The sequence below is a fragment of the Gorilla gorilla genome, chromosome 18 (assembly GCF_029281585.2).
Source record: "Gorilla gorilla gorilla isolate KB3781 chromosome 18, NHGRI_mGorGor1-v2.1_pri, whole genome shotgun sequence".
NCBI lineage: Eukaryota > Metazoa > Chordata > Mammalia > Primates > Hominidae > Gorilla > Gorilla gorilla.
The window spans coordinates 115,570,317-115,585,306 of record NC_073242.2 but is presented as its reverse complement, the minus strand read 5'-3'; the positions used below and the strand labels follow the sequence as shown (position 1 = coordinate 115,585,306).

At 50.2% G+C, this 14,990-nt stretch overlaps 1 protein-coding gene across 5 annotated transcripts in view; it reads right to left on the bottom strand.

The window, feature by feature from the left end:
• The window catches only part of KIAA0513 (KIAA0513 ortholog), a 63,284-nt gene that overhangs the window by 14,725 nt on the left and 33,569 nt on the right, over positions 1-14,990 (bottom strand). For 4 of the 5 annotated variants that reach the window (XR_010131608.1, XM_004058081.5, XM_004058082.5 and 1 more), the window contains 4 exons: positions 8,853-9,353; positions 4,877-4,976; positions 3,760-3,833; positions 831-901 (listed from right to left, as the gene is read on the bottom strand). Coding sequence is in view for 4 of the 5 variants with exons in the window: in XM_004058081.5 (XP_004058129.1) it covers positions 831-901; positions 3,760-3,833; positions 4,877-4,976; positions 8,853-9,181 (574 nt within the window). In the remaining variant the exon portion in view is untranslated. Of the gene's footprint in view, positions 1-830; positions 902-3,759; positions 3,834-4,876; positions 4,977-8,852; positions 9,354-11,332; positions 11,352-14,990 lie in introns of those variants that run through there. The other variant, XM_055366694.2, reaches the window with a different exon arrangement.

The window sequence follows — 14,990 nt, the reverse complement described above, 5'->3', positions numbered from 1 at the left end:
GACGTGTGGCCTGGCAGGAAGGGCCTGCCCACTGGTGTGGCTGGGACACCAGCAATGGCAGTTGGACCAACTGAACTGAGGGGTGCGGAGAGGATGGCTGTGGGAGGGGGAGGGGATACATACACCCCAAGAGTGAGCACGCGGGTCCCGAGAGAGGACAGCATGGGGGACCAGGGCCTAGCACCTCCCTGACCCAGCTCCAGTCCACGAGGAGGCTTCCAGCAACCTTCCGCCTATGGTGGCCTGAATGAGTCCTGTTGCTGCAGCCCAAGGAGACTCACGCAGGAAGCCCTTGAGCTCCAACATACGAGAAAGTTCCAACCCAATGAGGCGGAAGAGATGTCCTAGCCTCAGCATCAAGCACAGTCCACACTCCTCATAAGCCATCTCCAGCCCATCCCTGGGAACTCTCTGCAGCTTCAGATCCTAGGCTGCTTCTCCCCACCACCCTCCAACAACCAACTGTGTCTTGTTTTGGTAAAACATAAAACTGATATCTTCATGTCCAGCAGTTCCTGTTTCCACTATGAAATGTCCTGCCTAGCATGTTTCTTTTCTCATCTCCTACCAGCTCAGGAGTTTCCTTTGCACCCTGGTCAGTCAACCTACTGCCCCAGGAGAGTTTCCTTCGTACCCTGGGCAGTCAACCTCCTGCCCCATGATTCGGACTGTGTTTTCTCTGAAGTCTCACTCCTCCCTAACATCAGCTTCCTCTGTTCTCTGGAGGCCCCATAGCTTTTGCTTTTTATCATGAAGAAAGCTTCCTCTGACACCACATTATCAGCGGACTAGCCTCAGGTGAGCCCCACATCAGCCCACCCATGTCTTACCAATGTGGTAGTAGGTGAAGCACATGGTCATGAGGTTCTTGGCAGGCCCAAAGTCATCCATCTGATGACACCTGAAACAAGAGGCAAGGCTCATGGCTAAAGATCGCTCCACCTGCTTCTCCCTGCAAGTCGGTCAGACATCACTGAGACACTTGACACATGCATCCCAATTAATATCTTCCCCACTGGAGACGCACAAAACAATCTCCCCAAGTTCCATTAGGAGAGCTACACGTAGGCACACGACCTGGGACTAATTCTGAACGGGAAGGAGTTTGTGGTCTGCCTGCCCGGCTTCTTTCACTGGAAAGGTGAAAGCCCAGGCCTGGGAAGCTCAACTTGACGCCCAGGAGCAGAGCCAGGATGAGAAGCCAGCCCTCAAGTCTCAGTGAAAACCCGTGGCTCAGGCCGCCCAGCCCTCCAGCCCTTGATTTCTCGGGAACTAGCAGTAAGTTGGATGACCTTCCCCGCATCCCTGGCTCTCAGGCTCCCGCCCACAGCATTTGCAGTGGGGTGTCAGGAGGTGGAGCCTCTGATTCAACAGGTCTTGGTCTTGGGTCGGGCCATTCCTTTGCATTGTAGGTTTCTTTGCCTTTCTATCCTGATCCCTTTTAGACTTTTCTTTCCTGTTTGGGTTTTAACCTTGGACAATTACTTTACAAGTCAAAAGAAATTATCTAGACAGTGGGATTAAAGGCCATTTTTATCTTTTTATATAAAAAACTAATCAACTAAACTAGTAATAAGACTATAAAAGACTAAAAGTAAAAATTAACTTTTTACTTTAGATGTTTAACAAACTAAAGATTATAAAACTAAAAAATCCCATATTGTCTAAATAGTAAAAGGGTTTTTGTTTCACTTTCTTTTTGCAACTATACAAACATATATATGCTCAGGGACCAAGTGATGGCAAGAATTTTTGTGTTTTGGCAGGGTTGGGACTTTAATCCCTCCCTCCCCAACGTTACTTATATAAGACAAAAAACTCAAAGGAAAATGGAGAATTACTTTTAGCCTAGTGCAAATTAAAAAAAAGAAAGAAAGAAAATGGAGAATTAGAATTATGCAAAATGGGAATTCATGAAAATGCCCGGGACTGCAAATGTTGGAAATTGAAGTATCTTAATTGCATGAGAGAATGTTTCATAAAAGGCAATCTGGAGGGCCTGTTTTAAACCACTGCCCTCTTGGCCAAAGGTGAGGGCTCACTCAACCTCTTTCAGTGGTTTCTTAGCCCTCCCCTGGCCAGCTCTGAAGGCCAGACCTCAGACGGGAAATGGATCTTGGACTTGGGGTATCCTGAGCAAGAGCAGGAAAAATAGGGATACTCCTTTTGTTGGTCTTCTTCCAGTATATGCCCAAGTTCAAAGAGAAAGAGAGAAAGTGGAGAGACATGAAGCAGGAGAACTGGGACTCAAGAGAGCAGGCTGGGTGTGGTGCTTCACGCCTGTAATCCTAGCAATTTGGGAGGTTGATGAAGGAGGATCCCTTGAGCCCGGGAGTTTGAGACCAGCCTGATGACTTCATCTCTACTAAATATATATATATGTGTGTGTGTGTTTGTGTATGTGTGTATATATACGTGTGTGTGTATATATATATGTGTGTGTGTGTATATATATGTATATATATGTGTGTGTATATATATATATGGAATATGGCCAGGTGTGGTGGCTCACTCCTGTAATCCCAGCACTTTGGGAGGCTGAAGCAAGTGAATCACTTGAGGTCAGGAGTTTAAGACCAGCCTGGCCGACATGGTGAAACCCTGTCTCTACTAAAAATACAAAAATTAGCTGGGCATGATAGTGTGTGCCCGTAATCCCAGCTACTCAGGAGGCTGAGGCAGGAGAATTGCTTGAACCCGGGAGGCGGAGGTTGCAGTGAGCTGAGATCCCACTGCACTCCAGCCTGGGTGACAGAGCAAGACCCTGTCTGAAAACAAAAACAAAAAGAAAAACAAAACAAAACAAAAAAACGACGCAAGAGAGCAGCTTTCTTTTGGTTGGGAGACAAGGAAGTAAAGGAGGGATATTTTTCAGGCCTGGAAGGACAAAACAAAGGCAGTGATGTGAGAAGGTGGCGATGGGATGAGCCAAGGACCAGGAGGGGACGTGGGGCCCAAAGCAGGGGCTGCTTGGAGGCCTTCTGCAGGAGATGAGGATAGTGGGGTACAGATATGCCCAGATCAGGGCTCCCAGCCCCAGAATCCTCCTCTCGAGGCTCCGGGTCGGTCAGGCCACTGCCCAGCCTCCCCAAGGCCAAGAGGCATCCCCTCCATTTCACACCTTGGAGGCATGAAGCTGGTCTGGTGACCCGAGAGTCCTGCTCCTGAGCAGAGGGTCTATGCCTCAGGGGGTCCGGCTCCCTAATCTCACAGGGGAGCGGGGGCAGAGATGGGATTGGCCCCAAATCTCCAGCTGGCAGCCACGCCCTTCCCACCACCCCTCACCGCCTACCAAGGGCTTCCTGTGATGAAAGGCCCCGGCAGCGCCTAATCAGTGTTCGCAGGGAAAGCTACAGTCCTCCCAACATATCGTTAAGTGTTTATATGCTGGTGGGGTGGGCGGTTGAGTTTGAAGTACTCTACAATAGGAACTCGGGAAAGTGCCAGATCTCCCGGGGAGGGTAGGGCCACAGTGCACCATCACCACCTGGCCCTGAGGACCCACACAGAGGATGCTCCTCACACGCAGTGGCAGCCCTCTCATTTGCTGCCAGCTAAGGACTGCCAGCCCTGCTCCCGCGAGATGGAGGTCACGACTGTGCCTTTTAGCTGAACGCTGGGCATAGCAGAGCAATTGCAACCTGATGACTAGTGTGGATATGGTTCACAGCTGGGTTATGACACGGCTGGGTGGGGAGGGAGGCAGGGAGGGAAGAGGAGCTTGCCAGGACAAAGGCTTTGTGCCATGGCATTACTTACTCGAACAGCACCACTGCAAAAGACTGCACCAGGCGGTAGAAGGTTGCCTCTGAGACACACTTGGAGTTGCAGCGCTGTCCAGAAAGAGGCCAGACATGTCATTGAGGTTCAGGGCGACACACGCAGCACTCAGTGAAGCTGCAGGCTTTGCACTCTCAGTGTTTCCAAATGCAGCTGGGATGGGGGCCCAGGATGTTTGCTGCCTCTGCACTGTAGAAGCCGCCCCTTCTGCCAGGCCCCGGGCAGAGTGTAGCCACCTGCACCCAACCATCACTGGGCAGGGCACATGCAGGGGTTCCCCTCAGTGTCCTTCCCAGATTTTTAAAAGTAGAAACTTCATACACACCCACACACAGAAAGGTACCCCACAGTGACAACACTGGCTGTTTCCAAATTGTGGATTTGTGGGTAATTAACTTCTCTTTGCTCATCTGCATTTTCTAACTTTTCCATGAAAAATAAATTATTTGCACTAAAATACTCAAAAACTAAAAACTTAGGCCACTCAGGAAAAAAAAAAAGAACCTATTGGATATTTACAAAATTTAATTCTTTTCTGAACTTTGTTAATATATTTTTCTTCACACGGCTGTCATGGTCTTGAATATTTTTTGTTTTTTACAAAAAACTGAGTATTATGGGTTAATAAAAATATGCACGCACATAATTCACATGCTTGCCTTTAAAAACTGAGCTTTTCCGGAATTTCATAAAGTTGAAAGCCCAGTTTCTTACTCTTTCCCTTGAAGTGCGACATCCAAATGAGCTACTTCCTATTTCTCACTATTCTTTTTTAATTTTTAGAGATGGGGGGAGGGGGGACCTCACTATGTTGCCCAAGCTGGTCTCAAACTCCTGGGCTCAAGCAATCCTCCCACCTTGGCCTCCCAAACTGCTGGGATTACAGGCATGAGCCACTGTGCCCAGACTGTTTCTTACTATTCTAAACACTCCTTTTCAGAATATTTTTGGGTAAGTTTTACTTTTTTTACTGTTGGGTCCTTTCCCTTGACTCTTTTCTCCAGAGTGTCATTGTAGGATAAAGTCAAATTTGTTATGCTTCACTAGATTCTTCCTTGAGAGTAAACGCCCATCCTTCCCATCACCTTGCCCTTACCTGGGCACTCACGTATCGAGCAAACCATTCCCGGCCTTTTCCATTTTCACTGCTGCAGTACTCTCCAAACTTGGCTTTCTCCTCCTGATCTAAGTCCTCCCTAAAAAAAAAACAGAGCAGAGGAAAAAAAAAAAAAAAAAACCCTTTTCAATCCCCTGGAGCAACAGGGGAAGAGCAAGGAGAAGGAACTAACGAAATATTCCCCAGCCAAGCACAGACCCCAACTCCCATCAGCTCATCTCAGCCTCCGGGCGGTCCCATGAGGAAAGGGTGTTACTATTATTTCAAAGGCGAGGAGCCTGGCTTGGAGAATCACACGCCGGCTTGAGAGTGGTGAACCAGAGTTCCATCCAGGCTTCCTGGTTCCAAAGCCCATGTCCTTCCCCTGCCCCTCCTGACCCCTGCCTGGGGAGGTCTGAGCCTGGATAAGGGCACGAACCCTAAGAGGTCTTGGTTCTCCAGCTCTCTGACTTCCCACTAGTTTTTGATGCTGAAGTCAGCATGGAACCAGCCCCTGAATTTAAGACATCCTGAATTTGCTCTGTCTCAGCATACTGACGCCAAGGTCTGATGCCAAGAAGAAAATCATCTCCCACGTATCAGCGGGGCGCTCGCTCATCCCTCTGCACTTCTGGAGCGAGGCTGCTCATGGTTCAGGCCATCCCCTGCTGTGTGTGAGAGGGATGGAGACCGGGGACCTCCATCTTGGTGTCGCCACCACTAGGATGGATAACATGCTCACATGATTTCAGGCCACTTCTCATCACTCTTTGTAAGGGGCCAACACTCTTTCCCAAATTTAAAGACTCAAAAATGGAGCAGAAGGCTGAAGATCACTTGGCTTATGCAATCTTCATTTATGTTGTGTAGAAAACATCTTGGTCCTTATTTACTCTCAATACCAGCATCAGATGAAATATGTGTATCTGCAGGCTTTTGCAGTAATTTCTGGAATGCTTGTGAAGATGCATCTGACTCAGGTGTCCACATTCCGTATTGCTGACAGGCTACTGCAAACAGAGGCTGGCTTTCCTGGCAAATGAACAAACTTCTGGGCATTTTCCCCTTTTCATTAACCAGGGTGTGCTCAGAGAAAGCGCACCCATCTCAGTGTTGGTCAAACAAAACAAGTAGGAAGCTACATCTGCTCTCCTAAAATGCACTCAAATTAAACATAAATGCATTTTTATTTATCAATTTTTTTTGAGACGGAGTCTCGCTCTGTCTTGCCCAGGCTGGAGTGCAGTGGCGCAATCTCACCTCACTGCAACCTCTGCCTCCTGGGTTCAAGTGATTTTCCTGCCTCAGCCTCCCAAGTAGCTGGGATTACAGGCACCCGCCACCACGCCCAGCTAATTTTTGTGTTTTTAGTAGAGACGGGGTTTCATCATGTTGGCCAGGCTGGTCTCAAACTCCTGGCCTTAGGTGATACACCCGCCTCGCCTCCCAAAGTGCTGGGATTACAGGTGTGAGCCACCGTACTCAGCCCATAAATGCATTTTGAGACAGTCAGATATTTGGATTATCATATAACGGTTCTCTTTTCTAACCACATAGAAAACTGAGGCTGGTCTCCATCAAATGAAAAGCACCCATGAATAAGGCGGAAGTCAGCCCTTGACAGTTTACACATGCGGGACTCAAATCACGGTGGAAACAATGGACTCTGCAGAGTAAAACGCAAAATTTCTTTCTTTCTTTCTTTTTTTTTTTTTTTTTTTAGACAGGGTCTCCCTTTGTCACCCAGGCTGGAGTGCAGTAGTCCGATCACAGCTCACTGCAACCTAAGCCTCCCTGGCTCAATTGATCCCCCAACCTCAGCCTCCTGAGTAGCTGGGACTATGGGTACATGCCACCATGCCTGGCTAATTTTTGTGGTTTTTTTTGTAGAGAGGGGGTTTCACTATGTTTCCTAGGCTGGTCTCAAACTCCTGGGCTCAAGCGACCTGCCCGCCTCAGCCTCCCAAAGTGTTGGGAATACAGGTGCAAGCCACTGAGTCTGGCCACAAATTCTAATTGTGTTAATGAAACCGGAAAACTTACCCTTAAGCCAGTGCCTCTCAGACGCTGCCGTGTATGAACTGTCTACTGATCTTGTTAAAGGGCACGTTCTCACTCAGTGGGGCCAGGCAGGGCTCAAGACTCTGCATTTCTCACAAGCTCCCAGGAGATGCCAGTGCTGCCGGCCCACACACGACACAGCAGCAAGACCATCCTTATCTAGTGTGCTGCTGCGAATGGTGGAAGCTCCACAACCCACACCTGAACCCCATGACTCCGGGGTGTGTGTGCGTCCTCCTTCCCCTGGCTGAGATATTAACAGGCAGTGAACCGGGGTAGGGAAACATCAGGCTGATGCACAGATTCCCACTTCTCAGTGGACGTCACAGCCCCGAACTCTCCCTTCCTGCTGCTCCAATTCTCAATACTCCTTATTTTACCCTCAAGAACCACAAAAGAACGGCCATCCAGGGAAGGGCCCCATGCAAACAACTGCTTCTGAATCAGCTGCTGGCCAGTACAGTACAGTGGCTCACTGCTGTCATCCCAGCATTTCGGGGGGTCGTGGCAGGAGGACTGCTTAAGGCCAGAAGTTTGAGGCTGTGGTGAGCTATGACTGCACCACTGCACTCAAGCCTGGGTGACAGAGTGAGACCTTGTCTCCAAAAAGAAAAAAAAAAAAAAAAAACACAAAAAAATGAGCTGGGCATGGTGGTGTGTACCTATAGTCCCAGCTACTCGGGAGGCTGTGGTGGGAAGATTGCTTGAGCCTAGGAGATGGAGGCTGCAGTGAGCTGTGATTGTGTCGCTGCACTCCAGCCTGGGCAACAGAGTAAGACCCTGTCTCTCTAAAAAAGAATCTGCTCCTTATGAGCACACCAGTATGGCTAACCACAGCTTTATTATCTTACGTTGGCCCTATATTTAATTTCAGTGAATCGCTGCAACCTCTTAGCCGACTACAGCTGTGACAAGGAGGGCTGGGGAGGGGCTAGCCTACATATGCTCAGATGGTCCCACAAGCAGAACAAGTGCCACTTGTGTTTAGCAACAATGAGGTGAGACAAGCGTCGGCGGAGTGAGAAGAAAGAGACAGTCCCTCCAAAGCCTTGTTTAAGAATGCACGGATGGCCGGGCACGGTGGCTCACGCCTGTATTCCCAGCACTTTGAGAGGCCGAGGCAGGCGGATCACCTGAAGTCAGGAGTTCGAGACCAGCCTGGCCAACATGGTGAAACCTCATCTCTACTAAAAATACAAAAATTGGCCAGGTGTGGTGGCTCACGCCTGTAATCTCAGCACTTTGGGAGGCTAAGGCAGGCGGATCATGAGGTCAGGAGATCGAGACCATCCTGGCTAACATGGTGAAACCCCATCTCTACTAAAAATACAAAAAACTAGCCGGGTGTGGTGGCGGGCACCTGTAGTCCCAGCTACTCGGAAGGCTGAGGCAGGAGAATCACTTAAACCTGGGAGGCAGAGCTTGCATTAAGCTGAGATTGCACCACTGTACTCCAGCCTGGGTGACAGACCCAGACTCTGTCTCAAAAAAAAAAAAAAAAGAAAAAGAAAAGAAAAGAAAATAAACAAAAAGAAAATAATGGAGCTCACGGGGATGATGGGGACCTGTGAGCTGGGCACTCCGGAGCGTGTCCCTCCAGGGATTCTCTGCATGGTTGCCCTTCCAAATCACCTGGGAGCCGCACATACTTTGATGCTGGGCCTCACCCTAGAGAACTGATATAATTGGTCTGGAGTGAAGTCCAGGCTCGGGTATTCTTTTAAAGTTGTCCACGTGGCTCTGCATGCAGCCTGGAGTGGAGCGAGGCCCCTGCAGTCGCCACCCCTGGCTGATGGGGAAATGGAAGCTCTGGCCCCAGGTGGCACCCTGGGGAGAGGGAGAGCCGAGAGCAGGAGGCGAGTCCCCTTGGGCCCTGTGGCCACACCAGGCTGTCTCGTCCACACAGGCCCCTTACCCTCCAGAGAATATCTTCTCCACGTAGCCACGCATGAAGTCCCTGAGTGCCAGGGTCTCTTCATCCTGGGTAGACTCGGTGCTCTGGTTGGAGGAGAAGGACTCGTTGGAGGAGGAACGGCGGTCTTGGTCCCAGGACGGGTGCGAGGGCGACTCGCCCATGTCATTCTCACTGTCCGCAGACTCAGTGGTCTCACTCTCTGATGCACCGTCCCCCAGGGAGCCATCGCCGTCCTGCAGCACAGGGGGTGGTGCCTCCAGGGGAGAGGAGGTGGGTGCCTCAGGCCCAAAGTCGATTAGCGAGCCCACGGGGACCTCTGGGGTCTCCATGGCTCAGGAGAGCTGCTGGTGAGGCTGCCTGGAGGGGAGGCTGCCTGGAGGGGAGCCCAGCAGCCTGGTGTCCCAGGTGCGTTAGTAGGAGCCCACCAAGCTCACAAGTTGCCAGTAACTGCTGGCCACCAAGAATGAGTCCTTCACAGCAGCTCACCTGGCCCTACGGCATCTAGAATGGAAACACAGACACAGACATTAGCGCCACTCCTCACCAGAATCCCGACCTAGATCACAGACTCCCCGTAAAGAGAACCTCTGCTCTTCTGGAATTTGGGGTGCCTCTTTGCCATCATCTTCCTACTGTCCACTTTACCGTTCACCACCTGGTCCATGGTAGGTCCTCAATAAATACTTGTGAAATGAATGAACAAATAAACACTGACATCAGCATTTCAGACTGTCAGCACGCTGCCTCTGCTGGCCTCCTCCCCACTCCAGCCCCAAGACTGAGCCCATCGCCAGGACAGAAAAGGCCCATCCTGGGCTGGAAACGGAGGATCACCAGGGAAAATCCACCTGCCCGCTCGCTGTCACTGGAATCGGCGGCTACGGAAGAACCTCCCTACTGAGCAAGAGACACCTCACCTCCTGGGCTCCGACCTCCTCCTTCCTGGGCTCTGTTCTCATCAAAAACATTCCCAGACTGTCAGAGGTCTATCCCCTCTCAGCATCCTTCTCAAACCCTATGACGGTTGCTAAGCACAACATTCGCCATCTGGACCTGTCCCCTCTCCCAGCACTGCAGCCCCCCTGGACAACGACACACCCCTTGGCTCCTCAGGCTGGGCAGCCCTTTCCCTTCTCCATTCCCCAACTTTTTCCTCCGCCATTCCCACTCTGGAGTTCTATTCACCCCTCAAGCCTCTGCCTCGGCCACGTCTTCTGAGAAGCTCCATTCTGCTCCTATTCAACATCAATGACTGACTCCTCTGTGGGCTCCAGCATCTTATTCAGCCTCATTTATCATCCTGCTTGCTTTACTGACAGACACCAGTATCTCTGTTTACCCGTAAAGTACACGCCCCTCCAGAGGGACCATGCCCTGGCACCACTGTAGCCATGCTGTGCCCAGCGAGGACTCCTGACTACGTGCATGTGTGCCGTGTGCTTGCTGAACGAAGGAACAGACTGGATTGTGAACATGCTCACAGGGTCAGGGGAGCTGGCTACATAGGTCACAGGGTGGCAGAGCTGGGATCTGAATCTTCGCTTCTAACCCAGGTCTCCTGACTGCTGGTTTAGAAGGTACTGGGGAACCTTCCTCACCAGTACAGAGGCAGACAGCTAAGCGGGAAGGAGACGCCCTCCTGACAGCCCCTCAGAGCAGAGCACACCTCTAACCTCAGCCCTGTCCTTGTTAGACCCCAAATATCTAGGACAATGCCTGCCAGTGAGGTGGCTGTGAAACTGCTGAACTGAACGCGTCTTCAGAGGACAATTCAATAGCAGAATGGCCTTTTCTGCCTCTTAAGAGCTTAATGCTCACCGATTGATGATGGATTCCTCCAAATTCTCCAGCATGGGATAATTTTAAATACCCTGAATCAGAAAGAGAAAAGGCTGGTTCCAGGTCACCAGCGTGGTGCTAGGCATGTTCAGGGGAGCCCCGCAAAGCAAGCCTCAGTCCAGAAGACAGAAGCATAAACCTCAGCTCAGTAGAACTTTCCAGGCCAGGACAGCACCAAGGACTCTGATGAGCTCAGAAGGCAGTGGCTACAGCCCAGGGAGCTGGAGAGCAAGGAGTGGCTGGTCGGGGTCTCCCCTCACCAGCTGCGTCCCCGGCCAGGGCCCCTAGTCTCTGATGGGTCCCCCCTGGCTGAGGCATCAAGATTGGATCAGAAACCCAAGGCCCTTCCACAAGCGTATTCTCACTTACCAAAGAACAGAAAACCACACACACAGTAACATGCCCAGCATTAAAAATGAAAAACCACACACTAGTAAAATGTTTACAATAAATATAGTAGGAACATTAAGCTAGTGCTGTCTGTACTACAAATTCACACAACTCTAAAAAGTCTATATTCTAACAGCTACACAAACCACTCAAATAGGCAAGGCACGCAAGAGGAAATACAATTATAGGCCGGGCGCGGTGGCTCACGCCTGTTATCCCAGCACTTTGGGAGGCTGACGCGGGTGGATCACCTGAGGTCTGGAGTTCAAGACCAGCCTGGGCAACATGGTGAAACCCCATCTCTACTAAAAATACAAAAATTAGCCAGGCATGGTGGTACAAGCCTGTAATCCAGCTACTCAGGAGGCTGAGGCAGGAGAATTGTTGAACCCAGGAGGCGGAGGTTGTAGTGACCCGAGATGGTGCCATTGCACTCCAGCCTGGGTGACAGCACAACTCTGTCTCAAAAAAAGAAAAAAGAAATACAATTATTAAAGGCGTAGACAATTCTTCAACCTATACTAATAACCACAATATAAATATGCAAATTAAAGCCACAAGGTACCATCCTATACTTCCAAATTAGCAAAAGTTTAAAATCTACCTAAATACTGGTAGAGTTATGGTAAAATTAACATTCTCAAACACTGCTGGAATAGGGAGAGATAATACTTCAAAAGGCAATTTCTATCATTCTTATTTTTCTCTCTTCTGATTCAGGAATTCAAATGCTTGGAATTTATCCTAAGAAAATAATTCAAAACACACAAAAAGTTATATAGAGAAAAATGCTCATTGCAACAGTATTTATAATCCTGATTAACTGGGGAGCTGGGTAGAAAAAATACCTAAATATAGTAAAATGGGCCAGGCATGGTGGCTCACTCCTGTAATCCCAACACTTTGGGAGGCTGAGGCGGGTGGATCACCTGAGGTCAGGAGTTCGAGACCAGCCTGGCCAACATGGTGAAACCCTGTCTCTACTCAAAACACAAAAATTAGCCAGGCATGGTGGCGCATGCCTGTAATCCTAAACACTCAGGAGGCTGAGGCAGGAGAATCGGTTGAACCTGGGAGGCGGAGGTTGCAGTGAGCTGAGGTCAGGCCACTGCACTCCAGCCTGGGCGACAGAGCAAGTCTCCATCTCAAAAAAAAAAAAACAAAAAAAAAGGTAAATAAATAAATATAGTAAAATGGTAAATACATGTGAAAAAGTTGCAGTAGTGATCAGTGTATGACACAATTCAGAAAACGTTCACTTTCTAGTGAAGTAAACAGAATATTCTTCGGTCAGCCAAGGTTTACTGAGTGCTCCTGCTTGCCACCCCCTGTTCAGAGGCCTGCGAATACTGAAGTGAGAGAAATTTAATTTTACTCTAATTACAATCATGTATACATATGCAAAAGCGATGGGAAAGAATGTAGAAATGTCTGGCGGTGCTGGCATCGGGGTGATTTCCTCTTTCATTTTGTTCATTATCCTAACACTGCGTGGCAAACACTCACAGTTCAGAGGGAAAAAGGAAACAAGTCACTGCCTCCAGAAGCTGTTCAAGCAGTAGCAGGGCCATGTCTCTCTGCCCACACACAGGAGGTTCAAGATCAAGCTGGGGCTGGGGGCAGTGGCTCACGCCTGTAATCCCAACACTTTGGGAGGCCGAGGCGAGTGGCTCACCTGAGGTCAGGAGTTCAAGACCAGCCTGGCCAACATGGCGAAACCCTGTCTCTACTAAAAACACAAAAATCAACTGGGCGTGGTGGCAGGCGCCTGTAATCCCAGCTACTCGGAAGGCTGAGGCAGGAGAATCACTTGAACCCGGGAGGTGGAGGCTGCAGTGAACCGAGATTGTGCCTCTGCACTCCAGCCTGGGAAATACAGCGAGACTCCATCACAACTAAATCAATCAATCAATCAATCAATCAAACTGGACGATCGTGGCTATTTCTGATCCAGCCTCAGGCACTCTTGGGCCGTTCAGATGCTCTCATGAGTCACCCTCTCCCAGAAGCCCTGAGTGCTGGGTGCCGCCTTCCTCCGTAGGCTCAGCATGGAGGCGATAACATCACAGGAGAGGCACAGAGTGAGAGGAAGCAGATGGGTGGCAGGAGGGCTGGTCCTGCATGCCGATAGCTGTGGCGTGCACCACCCCTGTCCCCGGACCTCTCAGCTCAGGGATCTCAGCTGTCTTGGGGCTCGCTCCCAGAGCTAAAAGATGTCACAGCAGTGACTGTGTGTGGTCATGGTAGGGGAAGCAACCCCACCCTCTTCCTCCAGGAAGGAAAGGTCATTGTGGGCCTGTAGGCAGGACAAGGTCATGGCCACTCTCACATTGCAGGGTCACAATCTTGGCCAACTGGCAAAAACAGAGGAGGTGGTCCAGCAAGGAGCTACACTGTCCCTGCTCAGAGCCAGCCCGGTGCTACCATTTGGGAATGTAGACCCAGGAGTATCAGAGCTTCTACAGGTTTCTAAGGAATGCTGAAATCCCGTTACATGAAATCTTCTGATTTTTCAACACTGGCAACTAATTTAAATTTATTTCAAAACACTCTAGGAGTCAAAAAACCCATCTGTGGATTGCATCCCAGCCCATCTGCTTTGTTCTACATTCAAGGAGGTACTGAGGCCCAATGCAGGTCCCCAGACTCTGAGAAACCGCGTTTTTGGCCACAGGGAATCTGTGTCACTGGAGATAGGAACATGCTGGCCTGCAGGCCTGAAGCACTGCAACCCCCCTGCGGTTACACTTTGCAATTCACATCGTAGGCCCCATGATGGAGGCTTCCACCAACCAAATTAGCCTAAAATTCTAAGTCAACCTGTAACTTCCAAAGCCCTTATGAGATTCTGCAAACATCCATTCATTCTTCACACATGTACCGAGCATCTACTATGCATCGGTTACTGTGCAAGGAGCTAGAAATGAAGCCATGAGTGAGACCTTATGGGGCGTTTGTGTGTGTGTGTGTGTGTTTACGTACGTACCAGGGGCAGGGAGAGGGGAAGATAGAGTAAATAGAAGAAAAAACCAAACAAGAGCTTCTGCAGCACTACGTGCTACAGAGACGATCTGAAGGTGACGGTCCTCAGAGGGCAGAGAAGTGGCTTCTTTGGACGGGGAGGTTGGGGAGGCAGATCTCTGAGCTGAGATGGAAAGAGGGAGAACCAGCATTGAAAAGGCTTGAAGGTGACCCAGGCAGAGGGAACATGAAGCTTGCAGGCCCTAAGGTAACCACTTTAGAAAGTTCAAGAACCGGGAAGGCCAATGAGGCCGGGGAGCCACCGCTCATGGGAAAAGAGGCCACAGCGGTCTGTATTCTGGAGAGGGTTTCCTAACCTCCTGCTGCAACCCCTTCCGCCCCACTTCCCCCACCGCTTCTTCCCACCCAGCAGCCTCCAGCTGTAGAAGGAACTCACGAGATTGCCCCGGTGTGGCTGCTCTGCCACTTCCCCACGGAGCTGTGCTCACACTGATTTCCCCAGCATCCCGGAACAACCAGAGCTGTGGCTTCTCCAGCAGGTTGGCCTTGGGCAATCAGACAAGAGCTCCCTGCAGGGAGAATCTGGAACTTTCTGTGAGCCTGCCCCTTCCCATCAACCTCAAGACTCTTCTCTCTTTTAGTGTCCCCAAGAACTCCCAAATGTGCTGCTCCTCTCACCCAGAGTGTGCAAAACCTCAGGCAACACACAACACACACACATCACACGCACGAGCACCTGGATTGTCTCCCCTGTTGAAGCTGCAGTAAGGCAAGGCGGGGAGAGGCCAGGAAGAGACCGGGCAAGGAACCCGAACACAGGTCAGCTGGAGAACCAGGGGCCCTGATCCCCACGTCATCCTCACGTCTTACAGCGACATCTCAGATGCTTGAGGAGGCATTTCTAGATGTGGAATTGCTGGCCAAAGG